The sequence below is a fragment of the Ranitomeya imitator genome, chromosome 4, assembly GCF_032444005.1.
Source record: "Ranitomeya imitator isolate aRanImi1 chromosome 4, aRanImi1.pri, whole genome shotgun sequence".
In the NCBI taxonomy this organism is placed as follows: Eukaryota; Metazoa; Chordata; class Amphibia; order Anura; family Dendrobatidae; genus Ranitomeya; species Ranitomeya imitator.
The window spans coordinates 264691492-264711688 of NC_091285.1; the positions used below are offsets into that span (position 1 = coordinate 264691492).

At 41.0% G+C, this 20197-nt stretch overlaps 1 protein-coding gene across 1 annotated transcript in view; it reads right to left on the reverse strand.

Moving 5' to 3' along the window:
* The window catches only part of TRHDE (thyrotropin releasing hormone degrading enzyme), a 1712820-nt gene that overhangs the window by 216424 nt on the left and 1476199 nt on the right, over positions 1-20197 (reverse strand). Inside the window, exons 11-12 of the mRNA XM_069764587.1 lie at positions 11863-11996; positions 11708-11763 (exon numbers count right to left, since the gene is read on the reverse strand). Of these exons, the coding sequence (XP_069620688.1) occupies positions 11708-11763; positions 11863-11996 (190 nt within the window). The remainder of the gene's footprint in view (positions 1-11707; positions 11764-11862; positions 11997-20197) is intronic.

The window sequence follows — 20197 nt, forward strand, 5'->3', positions numbered from 1 at the left end:
ACATACAGATACAAGCAGATGAGCACAGACAGGTAAGAGCAGATAGGCATAGACAGGTAAGAGCAGATGGATACAGGGTAGACAAGCAGACAGGCGGACCTGGGGAATCTGACAACTAGCAAGCATGAAAGGCAAACGTAAGGTACCTTCACACATAACGATATTGTTAAGGATATCATTGCAACGTCACGCTTTTTGTGATGTAGCAACGATCCCGCTAACGATATCTTTATGTGTGACAGCGACCAACGATCAGGCCCCTGCTGGGAGATTGTTGGTCGTGGGGAATGATCAGGACCTTTTTTTGGTCGCCGATCACCCTGCTGTCATCGCTAGATTGGCGTGTGTGACGCCGATCTAGCGATGTGTTCACCTGTAACCATGGTAAACATCGGGTTATTAAGTGCAGGGCCGCGCTTAGTAACCCGATATTTACCCTGGTTACCATTGTAAAAGTAAAAAAAAAAAAACAGTACATACTTACATTCCGATGTCTGTCACGTCCCCGGCGTCAGCTTCCCTGAACTGTGTCAGCCCCGGCTGGCCATAAAGCAGAGCACAGCGTTGACGTCACCGCTCTGCTTTATGGCCGGCACTTACACAGTGCAGGGAAGCTGACGCCGGGGGACATGACAGACATCGGAATGTGAGTATGTAGTGGTATGTAAATATCGGGTTACTAAGCGCGGCCCTGCACTTTGTAACCCTATAATTACCCTGGTTACCCGGGGACTTTGGCATCGTTGAAGACAGTTTCAACGATGCCGAAGTTGTTCCCCGGATCGTTGGTCGCTGGAGAGAGCTGTCTGTGTGACAGCTCCCCAGCGACCACACAACGACTTACCAACGATCACGGCCAGGTCGTATCGCTGGTCGTGATAGTTGGTAAATCGTTTAGTGTAACGGTACCTTAGCTATGTAGATTAGACACCTCCATATTGGAGGAAAAGCCTTAAATAGGTGTCGCCCAGCTATAGGCTGGGAATTTCTTAGATTCATGCGGGCGGTCCCTTTAACAGGGAGGAGTGCGTGCACCCTCTAAGTATAGTTCCCGGTCTTACAACTGAACCTTGGAAGGGAGCTGGTGGACCCAGGAAATAATTGAAAGTACTGAATAGATGTTTAGAGTATGACATGAGGGATGAGAAGTTGTTTTATTTTTTGCTGCAGTGATTTTTTTTGTCCTGTTATGTGCACACAATTATTTTAAATTAATTATTTGCCACTTTTTATTAATAAAGGCATTTTATAATCTATTTTGAGCTTGTATACTTTTTGGTCTTCCATGTTCTCCTTTGCTTTGGTTGCTATATCAGTAACAGAAGAATTTGGGGGGGGGGGCCTGTCAATGAGGCCTGTATGATCTAGGAGATTGTCCATGGCATTGGAACACCCTCTTTCCTATAGTTGCTGCTGGTAAGGTGCAGGGTTGCTGGAGAAATATGGCTGACATGTCGTTAGATGAACTGGTCAGGAAAAGGGGCATGACGACGGTGGGAATGGGAATGTACAACAAGATCAATAACAGGACAGCTTTGGAAAGTGCAAGATCCAGGATCCAGCTTGCAGTGATTACACTGGTCAACGCAATTTTTCTGGCAAAACGTTTTAAAACATATTTTTGATGATAATTACTCCTAATGTTTTATGATAAAAACACATGATTTTCGGTACTACATTTTGTATATTTTTAATCAAGGAATAGTAAAGATTACAAAGTCTATGTACAGCAAATCAAATATACTTACAGAATTAAACTACAAAATATAAAATCACATATATATGGCACACAGATGAATGACAAATGGCAGTTATTTGAACTTTCTTTTCTTGGCTGATCTGTGATGTACAGCTTCTGGGTTGTCTCTCATCAAGCTCCAGCAATAATCAGCCATCATATGTGAGTCCCACCGGCCTTGATACCGTTCTTTCATTGTTTTAATGTCCTGATGAAAACGCTCCCCTTGTTCCTCGCTCACATCCCCAAGGTTCTCTGGAAAAAAGTCCAAATGGCGGTGTAAAAATAATGAATCTTGATACTCATTCTGCATCCAAGATTTCGCAGACTCATTAGTAGCTCTTCCACAATCTCTTCATAGTTATCTGCTTTCTTATTCCCTAGAAAATTCTGCACCGCATTACAAAATGTATTCCAAGTTCTTTCTTCTGTCTCATTCATTGATGTGATAAAATTTGGGTCTCTCATAAGTGTTCTTATTTGAGGTCCATCAAATATTCCAGCCTTTTTCTTCTCTTCACTAAGACCAGGAAAAGTTGAACATATATAGTTAAAGCATTCTCCACTGTGATTGAGAGCTTTGACGAACTGCTTCATCAATCCAAGTTTTATGTGTAAGGGAGGAAAAACAATGTCCTTCCTATCCACTAGAGGATCATGGATGACATTCTTATCGCCAGATGCCAAACTCTGTCGCTGAGGCCATTCAGTTTTCACCCAATGCTCTTCTGTAGCTCTACTGTCCCAGTAGCACAGAAAAAAGGGTGTTATCATAAAAAATCAGAATTATGCATGTTCAAAGAAAACAAAGATATTCTCACATTTATTGGGAGACTAAATGAAAACTAAATTTTCCTTTAGCGAACCGTATAAACCGCCACTTTTCATACACTACTTATATTTATCATGGAATTCATGAAAATGGGCTATATACCTATAGCACAAAAACATGATGTGATAGAGAAATTATAAGATCAGATTTAAATTCAGCACCCTCAAATTAGTCTAAAACTGTTCTTAAAGTCCATGCCAGAATTTTTTTTTTGTAGACCAGTGTTATTCATTTGCCGAACACCAATTACCAGAGAGCATTTGATGCTCATCAGAAGATAGGTATAGATGCGCGTCTCAAGCTAGGCATAAGAGATAGCCATGAGCAATTGGATGCCAAAGATGCCCCTAATCTAGAAGATAGGCTCAAAACAATTTCAAACTCAGATCTCGGCTGCTGTATCACATTTGTAAAAAATATAAAATATTTTTTTTGTTGATGTGCAACAGCTCTGCTCACAGAACAATTTCAATGCCACTAAATGAAAAGGTTGGATATAGCAGGCTGTATAACATTTATCAATACAAGAAAATAAATATTTTATTGTGCTTGAGGTCTGCAGACACAATCTGACTGATATACAACTGCCTAGCTAACTAGCTAAAATCTTGCTGCTACCAATGCCAGCATCAGGAGAAGCCTCCCTGCGCTGTTAGTGTCAAAATGGTGCTAAAACAAGATGTATATATATATGGAGAGGGATATGTGATTTCAGCAGCCAATGACACAAGCTGTTGCGTCAGGACATTGTGGGTGTTTCCTGCACTCTGATTGGCTATCCACAATGTGCACACATAAAGTTAGGGGAAAAAAAGACTGTTTACATGAACGCTGCACCTCTGAGCTCTGCAAATGCCCTCCCCTCATCAAACACGTGCCAAACGCTCATGATACACCAGTATTATCACTGCTAAAGTGCTGAAAATAGGTTTGTGGCAACGCAAACATTTTCCTGCACTTTTTCCATATGTTACTGATTTTTCCCGATTTTATAAAATTTTGTTCGTGTTTCCGATCACGAATCCGAATGTGCCATATTCGTGCCGAATTTATGTTTAGCGATCACTTTCCAAATAAATTTGCTCATCACTATTTGTAGGATCAAGTCTATGTTATAGAGGGTTAATACACCATCCCCGAAAAAATTATTCTGTTACTAACCTCATACAGTAGGGGACATTTCACTTTCAAATTGTTTGTAGCATCTATTCTGTTATAGAGGGCTCATCCACAGGCCCCCCAAAAGATCTCCTGTTACTAACATCATACAGTAGGGGACATCTCGCTTTCAAATTGTTTGTAGCATGTAGTCTATGTTATAGAGGCCCCATCTTACAGAGGGCTCATCCACAGGCCCCCCCAAAATTTTTCTGTTACTAACATCATACTGTAGGGGACATCTCACTTTCAAATTGTTTGTAGCATGTAGTCTATGTTATAGAGGCCCCATCCACAGACCCCCCCCAAAAAATCTTGTGTTACTAACGTCATACAATTGGTGATCTAATTTAAAAATTGCTTTAAGCATATCTTCTTTGTCATTCAGGTATCATTCACACTCAAACAATTCTTTCTTCTGTTACTAGCGCGATTCAGAATGCCATATTTCACTTTGTCATTTACGGTTACCACTGAAGTTCAGATGTTTGCCGAGCTGTGCAGAGTTTCGAATCTAATTTTTTGTTGCTAATACTGTGCTTCTACCACACTCTCTGAGCAACATGACTGGGAAAAAGCGAAGCCATGGAAGGGGAAATAGGCTTGGTGATCAAGGTGTACGTAAGGTAGGTGATAATGCTTCTGAAAGCATTAGTGATCCAACAATGTCAAGTCCAGTAAAAAATAACTGACAACTTCACTTATTGGATGGCCTACTCTACTACCTTTCTTTGGCAGTCACACAGCGGTACACCTTGTTGATGAGGCACAGAAAGAGAATGTGCTTGAGTGGATGGCAAGCACAGCTTCAAGTGGCCACTCTTTCTGTTACTCCACCTCAACATCACACCCAGTACAGTCCACAGAGTTGGCAACCAAATTATCTTTGCTTTGTCCTGTGTCCCAACTATCCAACCATTCAACTGACTGTACGGAATCACAGATGGGTGAGTCTGAAGAGCTGTTAACATATTCTGTGAAATGGTCATCAGAAGTGTACTCAAAAGCTTCACAGAGTCAGAGGAGTAAATCTTTACCGATGCCCACATTTTTTTTTGCTTGGATCCGGGGCAGGACAAAGTTGGGTTTGAGCAGCATCTTTACCCTCGTAACCAGATGTTAAGCTGGGGGGGGGTGATTGTAATGAGATTCCAATATCTGATTCTCACACAGGCTGTACTGTGCTGTCAGGGCAGGAAGATGAGGTGGGAGACTTTAAGGGCAAAGAATGTGATAACACAGAGAATGATGATGATGAGTTGTTAGATCCCAGTTGGCATAAACATAAAGGCACAATAATTTGACTACTACATGAATGAACCTTCACATGCTCAATCAATATGTGTTACTCTGATATTCCACTGCGCAAAATTGTGGACCAGCGAACCTCAACAACCATCATCCGTCATATCTGCTGCTTGTTCCTCCTCCACTATTGCCATGCCTAATATTATGACGCAGGCCACAGAACCTCGGGTTGCTTACCCACTCCAGCAATGCTGACTGAGACCCCCACAGTCAGCTGTAATGGATGCCTGCTGTTTTAACCAATCTCAGAGAACGAGCACACCACAACTTTCTCAAACCACCATAACATTTCCAACTGAACCTCCCTTACGGCGCTAGAGTTTGTACGGTTCATCGTAATCTGTCCTCTCTCAGTACCTCAACCAGCCCACAGTCCCGCAGTTGTGGTCACAAAAAAGATTGTTTCCTCCTACACATGACAAAGCTAAGAGGTTGAACTCCACCATCTCCAATCTGTTGGCCATGGAAATGCTGCCTTTCAACATTGTACATGCAGACGGTTTCCAAAAGCTGATGGCTGTTACAGTCCCTCAGTACCAGTTGCCTAGTCACCATTACCTTTCTAAGAATGCTATGCCTGTGCTACACCAGTATGTCGCAGACATCACCCATTTCTTGACTAAATCTGTCCGCAAGGGTGCATTTCACCACAGTTGCTTAGATGAGTACGCGTAGCCAGGGGCATTACGTCTAGCTGACTGGGCACTGAGTGATTCTGGTGGCTGTGGGGGCAGACGCTGCTCCACAAGTCTTGGAATCCCCATGGCTTGCAGGACAAACCTCTATATTTAACACTTCCTACACTGCTTCTGCCTTTTCCACCTCCTCTAGGACCTCCACCTGCACCCTCAACATTTACTATAATGAGACAGGCATGCCAACAGTGCAGAGGGAATCCCCACCACTTCTGTGCTGTGCAGCCAGAGCTCACCACGATCAGGCACAGTTAAAATTTATATGTTTTGGAGATCGCAATCATACAGCTGAAGAAATGTGGACAGCTCTCCAGGCCGAGTTTGGCTGTCTCCGTTGAACCTGCATCCAGAGAAGGCCATGTCCGATAATGGTGCAAACCTAGTGGTGGTGGCCCTACGGCCAAGCAAGCTCACACACGTGCCTTTGGCTCACGTCCTCAAACTGGTGGTACAACATTTTCTACACCACTATCCTGGCATGGGTGAGCTGCTGTAGAACACAGGGAGCCTATGTGCTCGTTTCTGCCATTTGCACCCCTCAGGTCATCGACTTTCATTGATCAAAAGGTCTTTATCCATGCCAGTTAACAGGTTGATACACGATGGAATTCTACATTCTGCACATGTTGCAGTGACTGTGGCAGCAGCAATGAGCCCTAATGCAGTATGTCATTTCATATAGCCTGGGCCAATTCAGTACAGACGTGGCACACAGATTAAGGACCTCTGCACCCTTCTGCACAGTTTCAAAATGGCTACTAAGATGGTTAGCGCTGATGACGCCGTCATCAGCATCAATATTCCAGTTATCTAGAGGTGATGGATGATTAACTGTCAGGAAATGAAGAGGATAATCCTCCCCTCTCTGTTGTTCGTGGTTGGTAGGATGGTTGGTGGGATAATTTTTGGAAACGTGAACACACCTAGTTGGGTGTCCTTCTGCTGGGTTGGGTGTAATGGAAGGCCTGTCAGTCCCTATTATACAATTTACACTGTTGTGAAATTGATGCCACTTTGGTGGTGTCTGCTACTAATTTTTGGAAATATGGAGAGTCACAATTGTGTCTCTATCTGCTGGGTTGGCTGTAGTGAAAGAGATATCATTCTCCATTATACTATTTGTACTCTGGTGAAATTGATAGTTTTGACAATAATTTTGGTATAAATGTGTGCACTCCTGGTTGGGTCACCTTCATGCTTGTTGCCTGGAGCAGTAGGCCTCCGAGACCATCAGGCCTCCACTTCCTTGGAGTCAACTACCCATGTTACTACTATCCTTAGATTTTTCTGACAATAGTTTTCTACAAAACTGATATTTGTGCCACCTCAGTGTGGCTGTTCATGAAAGCAGGTTGAGCTGTTGCATGTTGTATCTGGGCTTCCAGCACAGCAGGCCTACACCAATCCATCACACCCCTCGTCATACTTTGACTTTCAATTGGAAGCTGTAAATGCTGGCTCAGACCCCATACATCATGCATGACTGATTGCTGTCATGCCATGCTACAATTTGTACTGTGGGTGAATTGAGGCTATTTTCGTGGTGTCTCCCCCTAATTTTATGTGTTCTGGCAGCTTTTGGAGCTATTTGAAGGTGTTGTCATGCTTTTGTTTTTGCCTCCCATTGACTGTAATGGCATTTGGCTATGTTCGACAAATATTCGACGAATAAATTGGCAAATATTGCAAATTGGGCAATCATAATCTGAGCTGAACAGTGAAACATTCGCTCATCGCTGCTCACCACACATCTAAATTAATTTCTTGAGGGGTCGAGTTTCTAAAATTATGAAACATGTAGTTTGGAGTTCCACTGTTTAGACACATCAGGGGCTCTCTTCATGGTGTCCGCTAATTATTCCAGAAAATGTTCAAATGTTGCATTCAAAAAGTTAAATGGTGCTCCTACTCTTCCGAGCACTGATATGTGCTTAGACCCTAATTGTCCCTCACATATGAGGTATCATCGTGCTCAGAATAAATTGCCCAACAAATTGCATGGTGTCATTTTTCCTGTTATAGTTGGAAATATGCAAATTTGGGGGCTAAAAAACATTTTTGTGGGAAAACTGTGATATTATTTTCTATTCACACGGCTTAACGTTATAAACATTTGTGAATTACCTAGGAGATCAAGATCTTTACCGCACATCTAGGTATGTTCTCTGAAGAGTTTGGTTGTCAGAATGGTGCCAATTCTAAGGGTTTTTAACTGTTGAGGCACGATGTTTGGTAATCATTCCAGCAAATTTTGCATTCAAAAAGTCAAATGGCGCTTCTTCCTTTATGAATCCTGCTGTGCACCCAAACATTAGTTTTCCCCCACATATAGGATATCAGCATGCTCAGGAGAAATTGCAAAACACATTTTAGGGTTCATGTTCTGCTGTTACCCTTGTAAAAATAATATGTTGAATTTAAAAATTTTGTGAAAAAAGTTAAATGTTTATTTTTTCCTCCCACATTCCATTAATTCCCGTGAAGTGAGTGAAGGATAGTGACCGGGACAATTTTTTTAAAAATCTAATCAAGGTCACTTTATGTGGTAATAACTCTGGAATGCTTCAACAAATCCCAGTGATTTTGAGACTGTTTTTTTGTGGCATATTATAATTTATGATAATGGTAAATTTAGGTTGATATGTTTTGTGTATATATACTTTTGAGTGATTGATTATCCTTTTAATCCAGATAGTCGTACCATAGAAAAACCCTAGTAAATAACATTTCCCTCATGTCTGCTTTACATTAGCACCATTTGTAAAATGTTCTTTTGTTTTGTTTTAATTTTAGGAGGTTTAAAAATCTAGCAGTCATTTTTCATTTTTTCAAGGAAATTTACAACATTTTTTTTTTTAGGGACCTATCCATGTCTGAAGTGTCTTTGGGGGTCCTATATATTGGGAACCCCCCGAAAGTGATACCATTTTAAAAAATAAAACCCTCTGACAAATTGAAAACTCCAGTCAGGTAGTTTAACCCTTCAGGTAATTTTCAGGGAGTAATGCAAAATGACAACTGGAATGAAAAAGTATTTCTACCACCTAAATGTTGGTAACTTTTGGACAAGTTACTATCGGCGGCAGACTCTAAGGCCGCTATTTGGTCATGAATTGCCATGGCAAACATCAGGACCACACAGTCATGATCTGAGGGCATCGATGGCGATAAAGAGGAAGCCCCACACCCTGCTTACCATTTATGTGATGTAGTGACCATTGACAGCAGCATCTAAGGGGTTAAACAGATGTGAACGGTGCAAATACTGACTGTGGCTAGTACTGACTGTGGCTAAGTCTGCCGTCACACTAGCAGTATTTGGTCAGTATTTTACATCAGTATTTGTAAGCCAAAACCAGGAGTGGAACAAATAGAGGAAAAGTCTAATAGAAACATATGCACAACTTCTGCATTTATCACCCACTCCTGGTTTTGGCTTACTTTTTGGCTTACATTTACTGTAGATGTCAATGTTAATTGCTGCTCTGAATATGTCAAAGGTCATATAAGTTATACTTCCAGACTCTTCTGTCAACCTATGAAGACTTTTGACATATTCAGAGCAGGAATGAATGTGTGCTATGGACTTTGGGGGCATCACAATCCTAGATAAGACATCAATCAGTGCACAATTTTGAGGACAAAGTTTTGTGAAAAATGGTGGTAGCTTTGATATGAAAACATTTTGATTAAATATATTACTTTTTGGCAAATAAAAATAATGACACAAAATTTGATATAATTCTATCTGAAATTTATCATTCATTTTTTAAAATGTAAATAAAAAGTTAATTATTGGTAATTAACCCCTTACCGGCATCGGACGTACTATACCGTCCGATGCCGGCTCCCCTGCTTTGATGCAGGGCTCCGCGGTGAGCCCGCACCAAAGCTGGGACATGTCAGCTGTTTTGAACAGCTGACATGTGACCGTAATAGGCGCGGGCAGAATCGCGATCTGCCCGCACCTATTAGTTAGTTAAATGCCGCTGTCAAACGCAGACAGCGGCATTTAACTACCGCTTCCGGCCGGGCGGCCGGAAATGACGTCATCGCCGACCCCCGTCACATGATCGGGGGTCGGCGATGCTTGTGAATGGTAACCATAGAGGTTCTTGAGACCTCTATGGTTACTGATTGCCCGTCGCTGTGAGCGCCACCCTGTGGTCGGCGCTCACAGCACACGTGCAATTCTGCTACATAGCAGCGATCAGCAGATCGCTGCTATGTAGCAGAGCCGATCGGGTTGTGCCTGCTTCTAGCCTCTCATGGAGGCTATTGAAGCATGGCAAAAGTTAAAAAAAAAAGTTTAAAAAAGTGTGAAAAAAATAAAAAAAACATAAAAGTTTAAATCACCCCCCTTTCGCCCCAATCAAAATAAATCAATAAAAAAAATATCAAATCTACGCATATTTGGTATCGCCGCGCTCAGAATCGCCCGATCTATCAAATAAAAAAAATTATTAACCTGATCGCTAAACAGCGTAGCAGGAAAAAAACACGAAACGCCAGAATTACGTTTTTTTGGTCGCCGCAACATTGCATTAAAATGCAATAACGGGCGATCAAAAGAACATATCTGCACCGAAATGCTATCATTAAAAACGTCATCTCAGCATGCAAAAAATAAGCCCTCAACCGACCCCAGATGATGAAAAATGGAGACGCTACGAGTATCGGAAAATGGCGCAATTTTTTTTTTTTTTTTTTTTTTAGCAAAGTTTGGAATTTTTTTTCACCACTTAGATAAAAAATAACCTAGTCATGTTTGGTGTCTATGAACTCGTAATGACCTGGAGAATCATAATGGCAGGTCAGTTTTAGCATTTAGTGAACCTAGCAAAAAAGCCAAACAAAAAACCAATGTGGGATTGCACTTTTTTTGCAATTTCACCGCACTTGGAATTTTTTTCCCGTTTTCTAGTACACGACATGCTAAAACCAATGATGTCGTTCAAAAGTACAACTCGTCCCGCAAAAAATAAGCCCTCACATGGCCAAATTGACGGAAAAATAAAAAAGTTATGGCTCTGGGAAGGAGGGGAGCGAAAAACGAACACGGAAAAATGAAAAATCCCCCGGTCATGAAGGGGTTAATGTTTGTGTACTTGTTTTCAGTACTGTGTGTCCCCTAATGATGCAAAATACAACAGGGGTTGCATTAAATAATTACAAAAACAGGTTAACTATTAACAAAAGATAGCGGTGTTCTTATTTGCAGACTTATTTAAAGGCTGAGCTGATTCACTGAGAAAAGCTCATGAACTAGACTACAACTATTTGCGCACGACTTTGCGCATAAGTTCAATTTTCTGTTCCTATTGCGGAACAAAAATGTGGATTTTTTTTAATGCAGATGTGAGCTGTTTTTAATTTTTCATTTAGACTGACATGGAAAACACAACATGAACAAAAATAATTTAAATATGCATTTTTTAAAATAAACTTTTGGACAAGGAGATGATATGAGAATTTTAGCACATAATTCTGCAAGCCTAAACTAGTCATAAAGCATAAGAGATCTTCTTTTGGTGATCAAAATAATCAGTCTTCAGTATCTTCATGCATGGTGAAAACAAAACAGAGTAACTGAAGCATGAAGGTGTTTCCTTTGAAAAAATGTAAACTAGCATCTAGGTCATTTTTAAATCAGTTCATTAGGCAAAGAAAAAGTAGTGGATCATTAATGTTCACAATAAACCTGCTAAGAAATTGATCAAGTCTTTGCATCTGCGGAAATACCCTCAAGCGGCTGTTGATCAGCAATAAATTGAGTGCTTCAGACTGTGGAATGATAGCATAGGAAAGAAACAAAAGGAGTGTTATGCATGGAAAGCCAGGAGAAAAATCATGTCTCTTCAAGTATGAAATCCATCCACATAAATAGAAAAGAAAAGTGGTGCATTGTCTACTCAAGCTTTCAAACAATAGTTGACAAGATTGCTCATTAAGCTGGACATCTGCAAGAAAACATACCTTGCCAGATTGAAAGCATCATCGATCAGTCCAGCACGATTACTGACAGAAATGACCTATGAGAAAAATGGAACCATTTAGGATTATAATGCCAGAGAGGAGTCTTGCAGCAAAACAGAACCCTGCAAAAGAAACTTAACAAGAACTTACAGTACCTCACAGTTCCTCATTAGCTGGTCAATCAGTAATCTCCAGTTCTTGACATCATAGTTAACTCTAAAATAGCCTATCTGATCAATGTTCCCAAGTATCCAGTTGCTTTCATCCAATGTTGGAATATGGTGATATTCTAAAGATGAAAAAAAGTAAATTATATATATTTAACTGTGTTATTTCTAAACAATTAGTGGAAATGTTTCAATAGAAACAAAAATGGAAGATAAACAGTACTTTATGCTCATTAAGCTAAGTGGCTGAGGCAATTACTTTATCACCAAGAATGAAAATTTCTCAGCCTAAATACCAGTGTATTGGAAATTATTTATACTGCAGCTGTTCGCACAATCATGAAAAAAACATCTAGAAGCTAAGATGCTAAAGAGAAACACACTTTCTTCTAAACACATGCATGTTCAATAGTTTCCTGTCACTACATCAGATGCTGTTTTCTTGTTAACCACTTCCTTACATTTGACTAAAAAATGTTAAGGCAGTATTTTGAAGGAGTAAGGCCCCTTTCACACATCAGTTTTTTGCGATCAGTCGCAATCCATCGAATTTCGAAGAAAAAACGAATCCGGCAACTGATGCTGCCAGATCCGTTTTTTTCTCATAGACTTGCATTGGTGATGGATTGTGATGGATGGCCTCACGTTTCATCTCTCGTTCTCTGGATCCATCGAAAATTGTGTGTCCAGCGGCCAGAGACAACAGACAAAGTAATGTTTTTTGTGTATGTCGAAAAATCGGCAGCGACGGATCCGTTGCCATCCGTTGTTTGATCAAATCTCAATCTCAATCTGTCAAATGATGGAATCCGGCGATGGATACAGTTTTTTTTAACTGAGCATGCTCCGATTTATTTAGGATCCAATTAGCCAGATCTGCTAGTCGGATCCATAAAAAAATGAATTTGTCGCATCAGTTTTTCACAATCTGCGACAGATCTGTCGAGCCAACGGATTGTGACTGACGGCAAAAACCTGATGTGTGAAAGGGGCCTAAATGCGAACAGATGCACAGTTACTCCATGGTGATTATGAAGGCTCAGAAGCTGCACCTGAATGATCACCACAAGGTGCTTGATTTAATTGTCAAGCTCCTGAAGTAATAGCCAGATATTTCAGCACCTCCAGAATAATCCCTTTCTGGTTAATCTTCTACATGCTATGATTAATAGCAACTGCATGATTTAGAAGGTTGTGAGAGACAGTTGGTTCCCAACACAGGGATGCAGATGGTTGACATGGCACCCAAAAGACAAGGAAAGATCTCCGGGTCATCCAAGTATGGTCATCTATTAGGCCCTGCTCCTGCCAATGTGACACTGATAGGTCTAATGCCTTGCTATAAAGAAATGTTGCAATGTATTACACTACAAATCAGACAAACAGTAGTTGAATTTCTATAGCAAAGAAATAAAAGTATAAAAAAATATAAAATAATATAAAAAGTCACTACAAAATAAATAACAGAACAATAATGAAAAACGTTTCACCAATTAAATCACATTTTTTTATGTAAAAACAAAAGATACAAAAGACATAAAAAAGTAGATAGATTGTATGGCCACATGCTGAACAATCTAATCTGTAAAACTGTCACGTTATTTAACCCTTACAATGAACAATGTAAAAAATAAATTTAAAACAGCAAAAATACTGCTTTGTCATCACACCGGCGTACAAAAAGTCTAATAAAATGCATTCAAAATATTGCATGTAAGTAAAAATTATATAATTGAAAATCTCATCTTGTCCTACCAAAATCAAATCTTCACATGCATCAGTTGCATGAGCGAATGTGCCTGTGATACTTAGATATCACTTGAGTACCTGGGTACTTGGATGTGATTGGCACTAGAGATGAGTGACCTTGTTCGGAAAACATTTGTCAATCTCAAAGTCAGCACGAACATTTCACATTCGGATTCATGTTCAGATTAAGAAGCATTTTCCACAAAATTCAGTAAATGATCAAGTTTCCACTAAGGCTCTGATCTAACTAGCAGTACGATCATTACCATTGATAAGAGCACTGCAGGAACAAATTGCAAGATGCCAGTGTAACCCCGCAGCAGTGACTGTGACTGGTGGTATTGTAAATCACTGCAGCCACAGTTACCACGCTGTCAAATGATGGCATGAGCTCGCAGCTGTGATCAGAGGTAAAAAGATTACCCCTGGTCACTGGCATCGGCTGATGGACTACTACTCCCATCAGCCTACGCCTGTGCCGCTCATAACATCGACAGCAGGGGTGGCTGAAAGGAGTATTGATCAGCCGGTGCCTGCTCTCTAAGTAATTTAAAAAAAATGGCATGGGTTCCCTTATATTTTTGAAAACCAGCCAAGCAATATTGATAGCTGGGGGCTGCTGCCCTTAGATTTCAGCTTCAGCAAGGCTGGTTATCAATAAAAGAAGGGTCCCTGCACTGTTTAAATATTTAGATAACTAACTTTAGAAATGTTGTGGGGTCCCCCCACATATTTGGAACCCAAGCAAGTTAAAGCAAAGAACTGGGGTCTGGTGTTCTCAGCTTAGTTAGGGGCCATGGATGTTGCCTCATCAGTCTAAAATTAGCAGCGCACAGCCACCCAGAAAAGGAACATCTATTAAATGCGCCAATTCTGGCACTTTGCTTGGCTCTTCCCATTTTCCCTGTGGCGGTGGCAAGTGGAGTTCATATTTGTGGGGTTGATGTCACCATTTTACTGTCTGGTGACATTATCCCATGGATTAGTAATGGAGAGGCGTTTATAAGATTCCTTTCCATTCCTAATCCTCTAGCTATATTGTAAATAAACACACTGTTAGGGCTATATATATATATATCTATATATATAGATAGATATATATATCTATCTATATATATAGATATATATATATATCTATATATCTATATATATATATATATACTGTATATAGTTGAGTTCTCAGCCCAGGGTCCATCACGCAGAGATATCTGCTGCAAGGTAATGGTGGGTAAACTCTGAGCTCACACGTTGGCTAAGCTTCACCCCATGCGAACTGAAAGCGATCTCTGTTGCCACACAGAGTGGCGCTGTACACAAAAACTATAGCCCTAACTAGGGTTGTGCTTACAAGCAAACCAACAGCTAATTGCCCCCACTGATGCTAACTGCCTGCCTGAGTGTACAGTCCCAGCGCTACAGTCTCGCACCACATGTATAAAGAGTGGTATAGTATCCACTGGCCTGAGCCACACATATTTGATACTAACACATGGCCGTGCAGCCATGCGAACGTTTTATAGTTGCAGCTCTTCAGGACCTTCCTGGAGAACCAATAGGAGCTTCTACAGAGCATGAGAGTGTGACCCCTAACCTCCAATGAGAGGTCCTCCCGTGGGCATGCTCAGTGTGTGCAAAGCAGGACTTAGTCCCAGAAAAGCCTGCTCGCCGCTGACCAGTGCTGGCTACAAAAGCAGAGCCTGGAAAGGCAGCAGTAACCCTTTGCACAGTATCAGGCCGAGTGAGACGCTGGGACCGACGTCTCCACTGAGCAGGCTCCACTGCGGCTGATATAGAATGGGGACTGCAGCATACATGGTTCGAAATCCCCCCTGTGCAGCGGCGGGAACTCGACACCTAACACACACAGCCAGAAACACTTTACCCCAAAGCCTGTTTTCACCTTCCTGACCAGGTTAAGTTTTTCAATTCTGACCACTGTCATTTTCTGAGGTCATAACTGTGTAATGCTTCAATGGATACCACTGATTCTGAGATTATTTTTGTGACTTATTGAACTTCATGTTAGTGTTAAAATTTCATTGATTTGACCTACAATTATTTATGAAAAATCTGAAATTTGATAAAAATTTTAAAACTTTAGCAATTTTGTCACACAAAATAGTTAATACATAACATTACTCACAAGTCTTCTTTACATCAGAACAATTTTTGTAACAAAAGTTTATTTGTAAGGAGTTTATAAGGGTTAAAAGTTGACCAGCGACTTCTCATTTTTACAACAAAATTTACAAAACCATTTGTTAGGGACACCTCACATTTGCAGTGACTTTGAGGTACCTTTATGACAGAAAATACCCAAAATTTACAGCATTCTAAAAACTTCACCCCTCAGGTTGCTCAAAACCATATTCACAGCTTAATGTGCAATGTGGATGGAAAAAATAAGCATTTAACATTTCTTAACAAACATTTTCCTTTAGACATACTTTTTAAATTTTGCATGGTAAGGACGGAACAATTTGTTGTGTAATTTCTCCTGAGCATGCCCATACCCCAGATGTTGGAAAAAACCACTGTTTGTGAACACAGCAGAGGTCGGAAGGGAAGGAGCGCCATCTCACTTTTTGAATGTAAAATTTGCTGGTATAATTAGCGGACACTATGTTGTGTTTGGAGAGCCCCTGATACACCTATACAGCGGAAACCCCATACAAGTGACACCATTTTGGAAAATAGACCCCTCAGGGAACATAACTAGATTTTTATTGAGCACCTTGAAACCCCAGGTGCTTCACAGTAGTTTATAACGTTGATCCATGAAATTTAAAAATTACATTTTTCCCCAAAAAATGTATTATAATTCTAAAATTTGCATATTCATAAAGGTTAACAGGAGAAATTTCACCATGTAATTTGTTGTGCAATTTCTTCTGAGTACGCTAATACTTCATATATGCTGGAAAATCATTGTTTGAGCGCTCCGCAGGGCTCGGAAGTGAAGGAGCGCCATTTGACTTTTTGAATGCAAAATTTGCTGGAATAACTAGCACACGACATGTCGAGTTTGAAGAGCCCCTAATGTACCTATACAGTGGAAACCCCCGAAAAGTGACATCTTTTTGGAAACTATACTCCGAAGGGAACTTATCTGGATGTGCAATGAGCACCTTGAATCCCCAGGTGCTTCGCAGAAGTTTATAACGTTGAGCCGTGATTAGTCATGAGTGAACACTAAAATGCTCGGGTGCTCATTGCTTGGGTGGAGCGGATTAGAATACTCGGGTACTCGGCCAGAACAACGAGCCCAATGTAAGACTATGGGAGACCCAAATATTTTTACCTCGATCCCCCGAGGTCCTTTTAAGGTCTATAAACGTCTGAAAATGATGGAAACACTGCTCAAATGACACAGAGACCTCATGGGGATCGCCTCTGTAAGCATTCCTGACTTCTAGTTCATAGCCTTAATCATTTTTTTCCGAGATGCATGCCTTTTTTCCAGGTGCCACAAAAAACACATGAAAACAAAAACAAAGCAGATTTTGTGGGGTCCTTTTTTTTACAAACTAAAATAGTGCCATCACAGCCCCCTTGCCCTAAATGCACCGTACAGAGCAAGTTCACCCTGGTGATCTAGTGGTAGTTATAGGACACATTGCAGGAGACAGAATTAAGAAGTACATTTCAAAAAACCTGATCTGCACATCCAAACATAGACACAGTGTGAACAGGTGCTGAACCCAGAGTCGCCAACTCGTATATATTTAAGTAAATAGGGCAGCACACTGCAGTGCCAAAACATGCAAACTTGAAAACACAAAATTTGAACTGCATTACTGCACTGAAAATATGAAAAATGAGAGCTTTTAGCGCATAAAAATGGCCAATTTTATGTGTACCTCGTAGCCACGATAAGGCATCTCTCTTATACGAGGCCCTACGCTTGACCTACCTCTCTGAGAATAAACGTCTCCATCTGAATGGGTACATGTGAAACCTCTCCTTGGACTCAAATTCTCTCTCACTGTGGAGGGGTATTGGACCTATTATAATTAAAACACCTGAAGCTAGGAGGCGGGGAGTGCACGATCAGAAGGCTAGAGAATACATTTCAAAAAACCTGATCTGCACATCCAAACATAGACACAGTGTGAACAGGTGCTGAACCCAGAGTCGCCAACTCGTATATATTTAAGTAAATAGGGCAGCACACTGCAGCGCCAAAACATGCAAACTTGAAAACACAAAATTTGAACTGCATTACTGCACTGAAAATATGAAAAATGAGAGCTTTTAGCGCATAAAAATGGCCAATTTTATGTGTACCTCGTAGCCACGATAAGGCATCTCTCTTATACGAGGCCCTACGCTTGACCTACCTCTCTGAGAATAAACGTCTCCATCTGAATGGGTACATGTGAAACCTCTCCTTGGACTCAAATTCTCTCTCACTGTGGAGGGGTATTGGACCTATTATAATTAAAACACCTGAAGCTAGGAGGCGGGGAGTGCACGATCAGAAGGCTAGAGAATACATTTCAAAAAACCTGATCTGCACATCCAAACATAGACACAGTGTGAACTGTAATATAATAGGTCCAATACCCCTCCACAGTGAGAGAGAATTTGAGTCCAAGGAGAGGTTTCACATGTACCCATTCAGATGGAGACGTTTATTCTCAGAGAGGTAGGTCAAGCGTAGGGCCTCGTATAAGAGAGATGCCTTATCGTGGCTACGAGGTACACATAAAATTGGCCATTTTTATGCGCTAAAAGCTCTCATTTTTCATATTTTCAGTGCAGTAATGCAGTTCAAATTTTGTGTTTTCAAGTTTGCATGTTTTGGCGCTGCAGTGTGCTGCCCTATTTACTTAAATATATACGAGTTGGCGACTCTGGGTTCAGCACCTGTTCACACTGTGTCTATGTTTGGATGTGCAGATCAGGTTTTTTGAAATGTATTCTCTAGCCTTCTGATCGTGCACTCCCCGCCTCCTAGCTTCAGGTGTTTTAATTATAATAGGTCCAATACCCCTCCACAGTGAGAGAGAATTTGAGTCCAAGGAGAGGTTTCACATGTACCCATTCAGATGGAGACGTTTATTCTCAGAGAGGTAGGTCAAGCGTAGGGCCTCGTATAAGAGAGATGCCTTATCGTGGCTACGAGGTACACATAAAATTGGCCATTTTTATGCGCTAAAAGCTCTCATTTTTCATATTTTCAGTGCAGTAATGCAGTTCAAATTTTGTGTTTTCAAGTTTGCATGTTTTGGCGCTGCAGTGTGCTGCCCTATTTACTTAAATATATACGAGTTGGCGACTCTGGGTTCAGCACCTGTTCACACTGTGTCTATGTTTGGATGTGCAGATCAGGTTTTTTGAAATGTATTCTCTAGCCTTCTGATCGTGCACTCCCCGCCTCCTAGCTTCAGGTGTTTTAATTATAATAGGTCCAATACCCCTCCACAGTGAGAGAGAATTTGAGTCCAAGGAGAGGTTTCACATGTACCCATTCAGATGGAGACGTTTATTCTCAGAGAGGTAGGTCAAGCGTAGGGCCTCGTATAAGAGAGATGCCTTATCGTGGCTACGAGGTACACATAAAATTGGCCATTTTTATGCGCTAAAAGCTCTCATTTTTCATATTTTCAGTGCAGTAATGCAGTTCAAATTTTGTGTTTTCAAGTTTGCATGTTTTGGCGCTGCAGTGTGCTGCCCTATTTACTTAAATATATACGAGTTGGCGACTCTGGGTTCAGCACCTGTTCACACTGTGTCTATGTTTGGATGTGCAGATCAGGTTTTTTGAAATGTATTCTCTAGCCTTCTGATCGTGCACTCCCCGCCTCCTAGCTTCAGGTGTTTTAATTATAATAGGTCCAATACCCCTCCACAGTGAGAGAGAATTTGAGTCCAAGGAGAGGTTTCACATGTACCCATTCAGATGGAGACGTTTATTCTCAGAGAGGTAGGTCAAGCGTAGGGCCTCGTATAAGAGAGATGCCTTATCGTGGCTACGAGGTACACATAAAATTGGCCATTTTTATGCGCTAAAAGCTCTCATTTTTCATATTTTCAGTGCAGTAATGCAGTTCAAATTTTGTGTTTTCAAGTTTGCATGTTTTGGCGCTGCAGTGTGCTGCCCTATTTACTTAGAATTAAGAAGTAGGCCCAATGTAATGTCATGCCCAATTCCCCAATGTGGGATCCTTTTTTTACAAACTAAAATAGTGCCATGATAGCCCCTTTGCCCAAAATGCACCGGCCTATAACAGTACAGAGCACGTTCACCCTAGCCATCTAGTGGTTCTGGAATGTATTTTAGGCTATGTTTCGCTGTTTTCACTTAGTGGTGTACAGAAGTCTTTCCCAATCCAGCCCTTGTTCATTTTTATAAGAGTCAGCCTGTCAGCATTTTCAGTTGACAGGCGGATGCGCTTATCTGATATAATTTCACCAGCGGCACTAAAAACCCGCTCTGGCAGAATGCTAGCAGCAGGGCAGGCCAGGACCTCCAAGATGTAGAGAGCCAGTTCATGCCACAAGTCCAGCTTGGATACCCAATAATTAAAAGGCACAGAGGAATCACGGAGGACGTTTGTACGATCTGCAA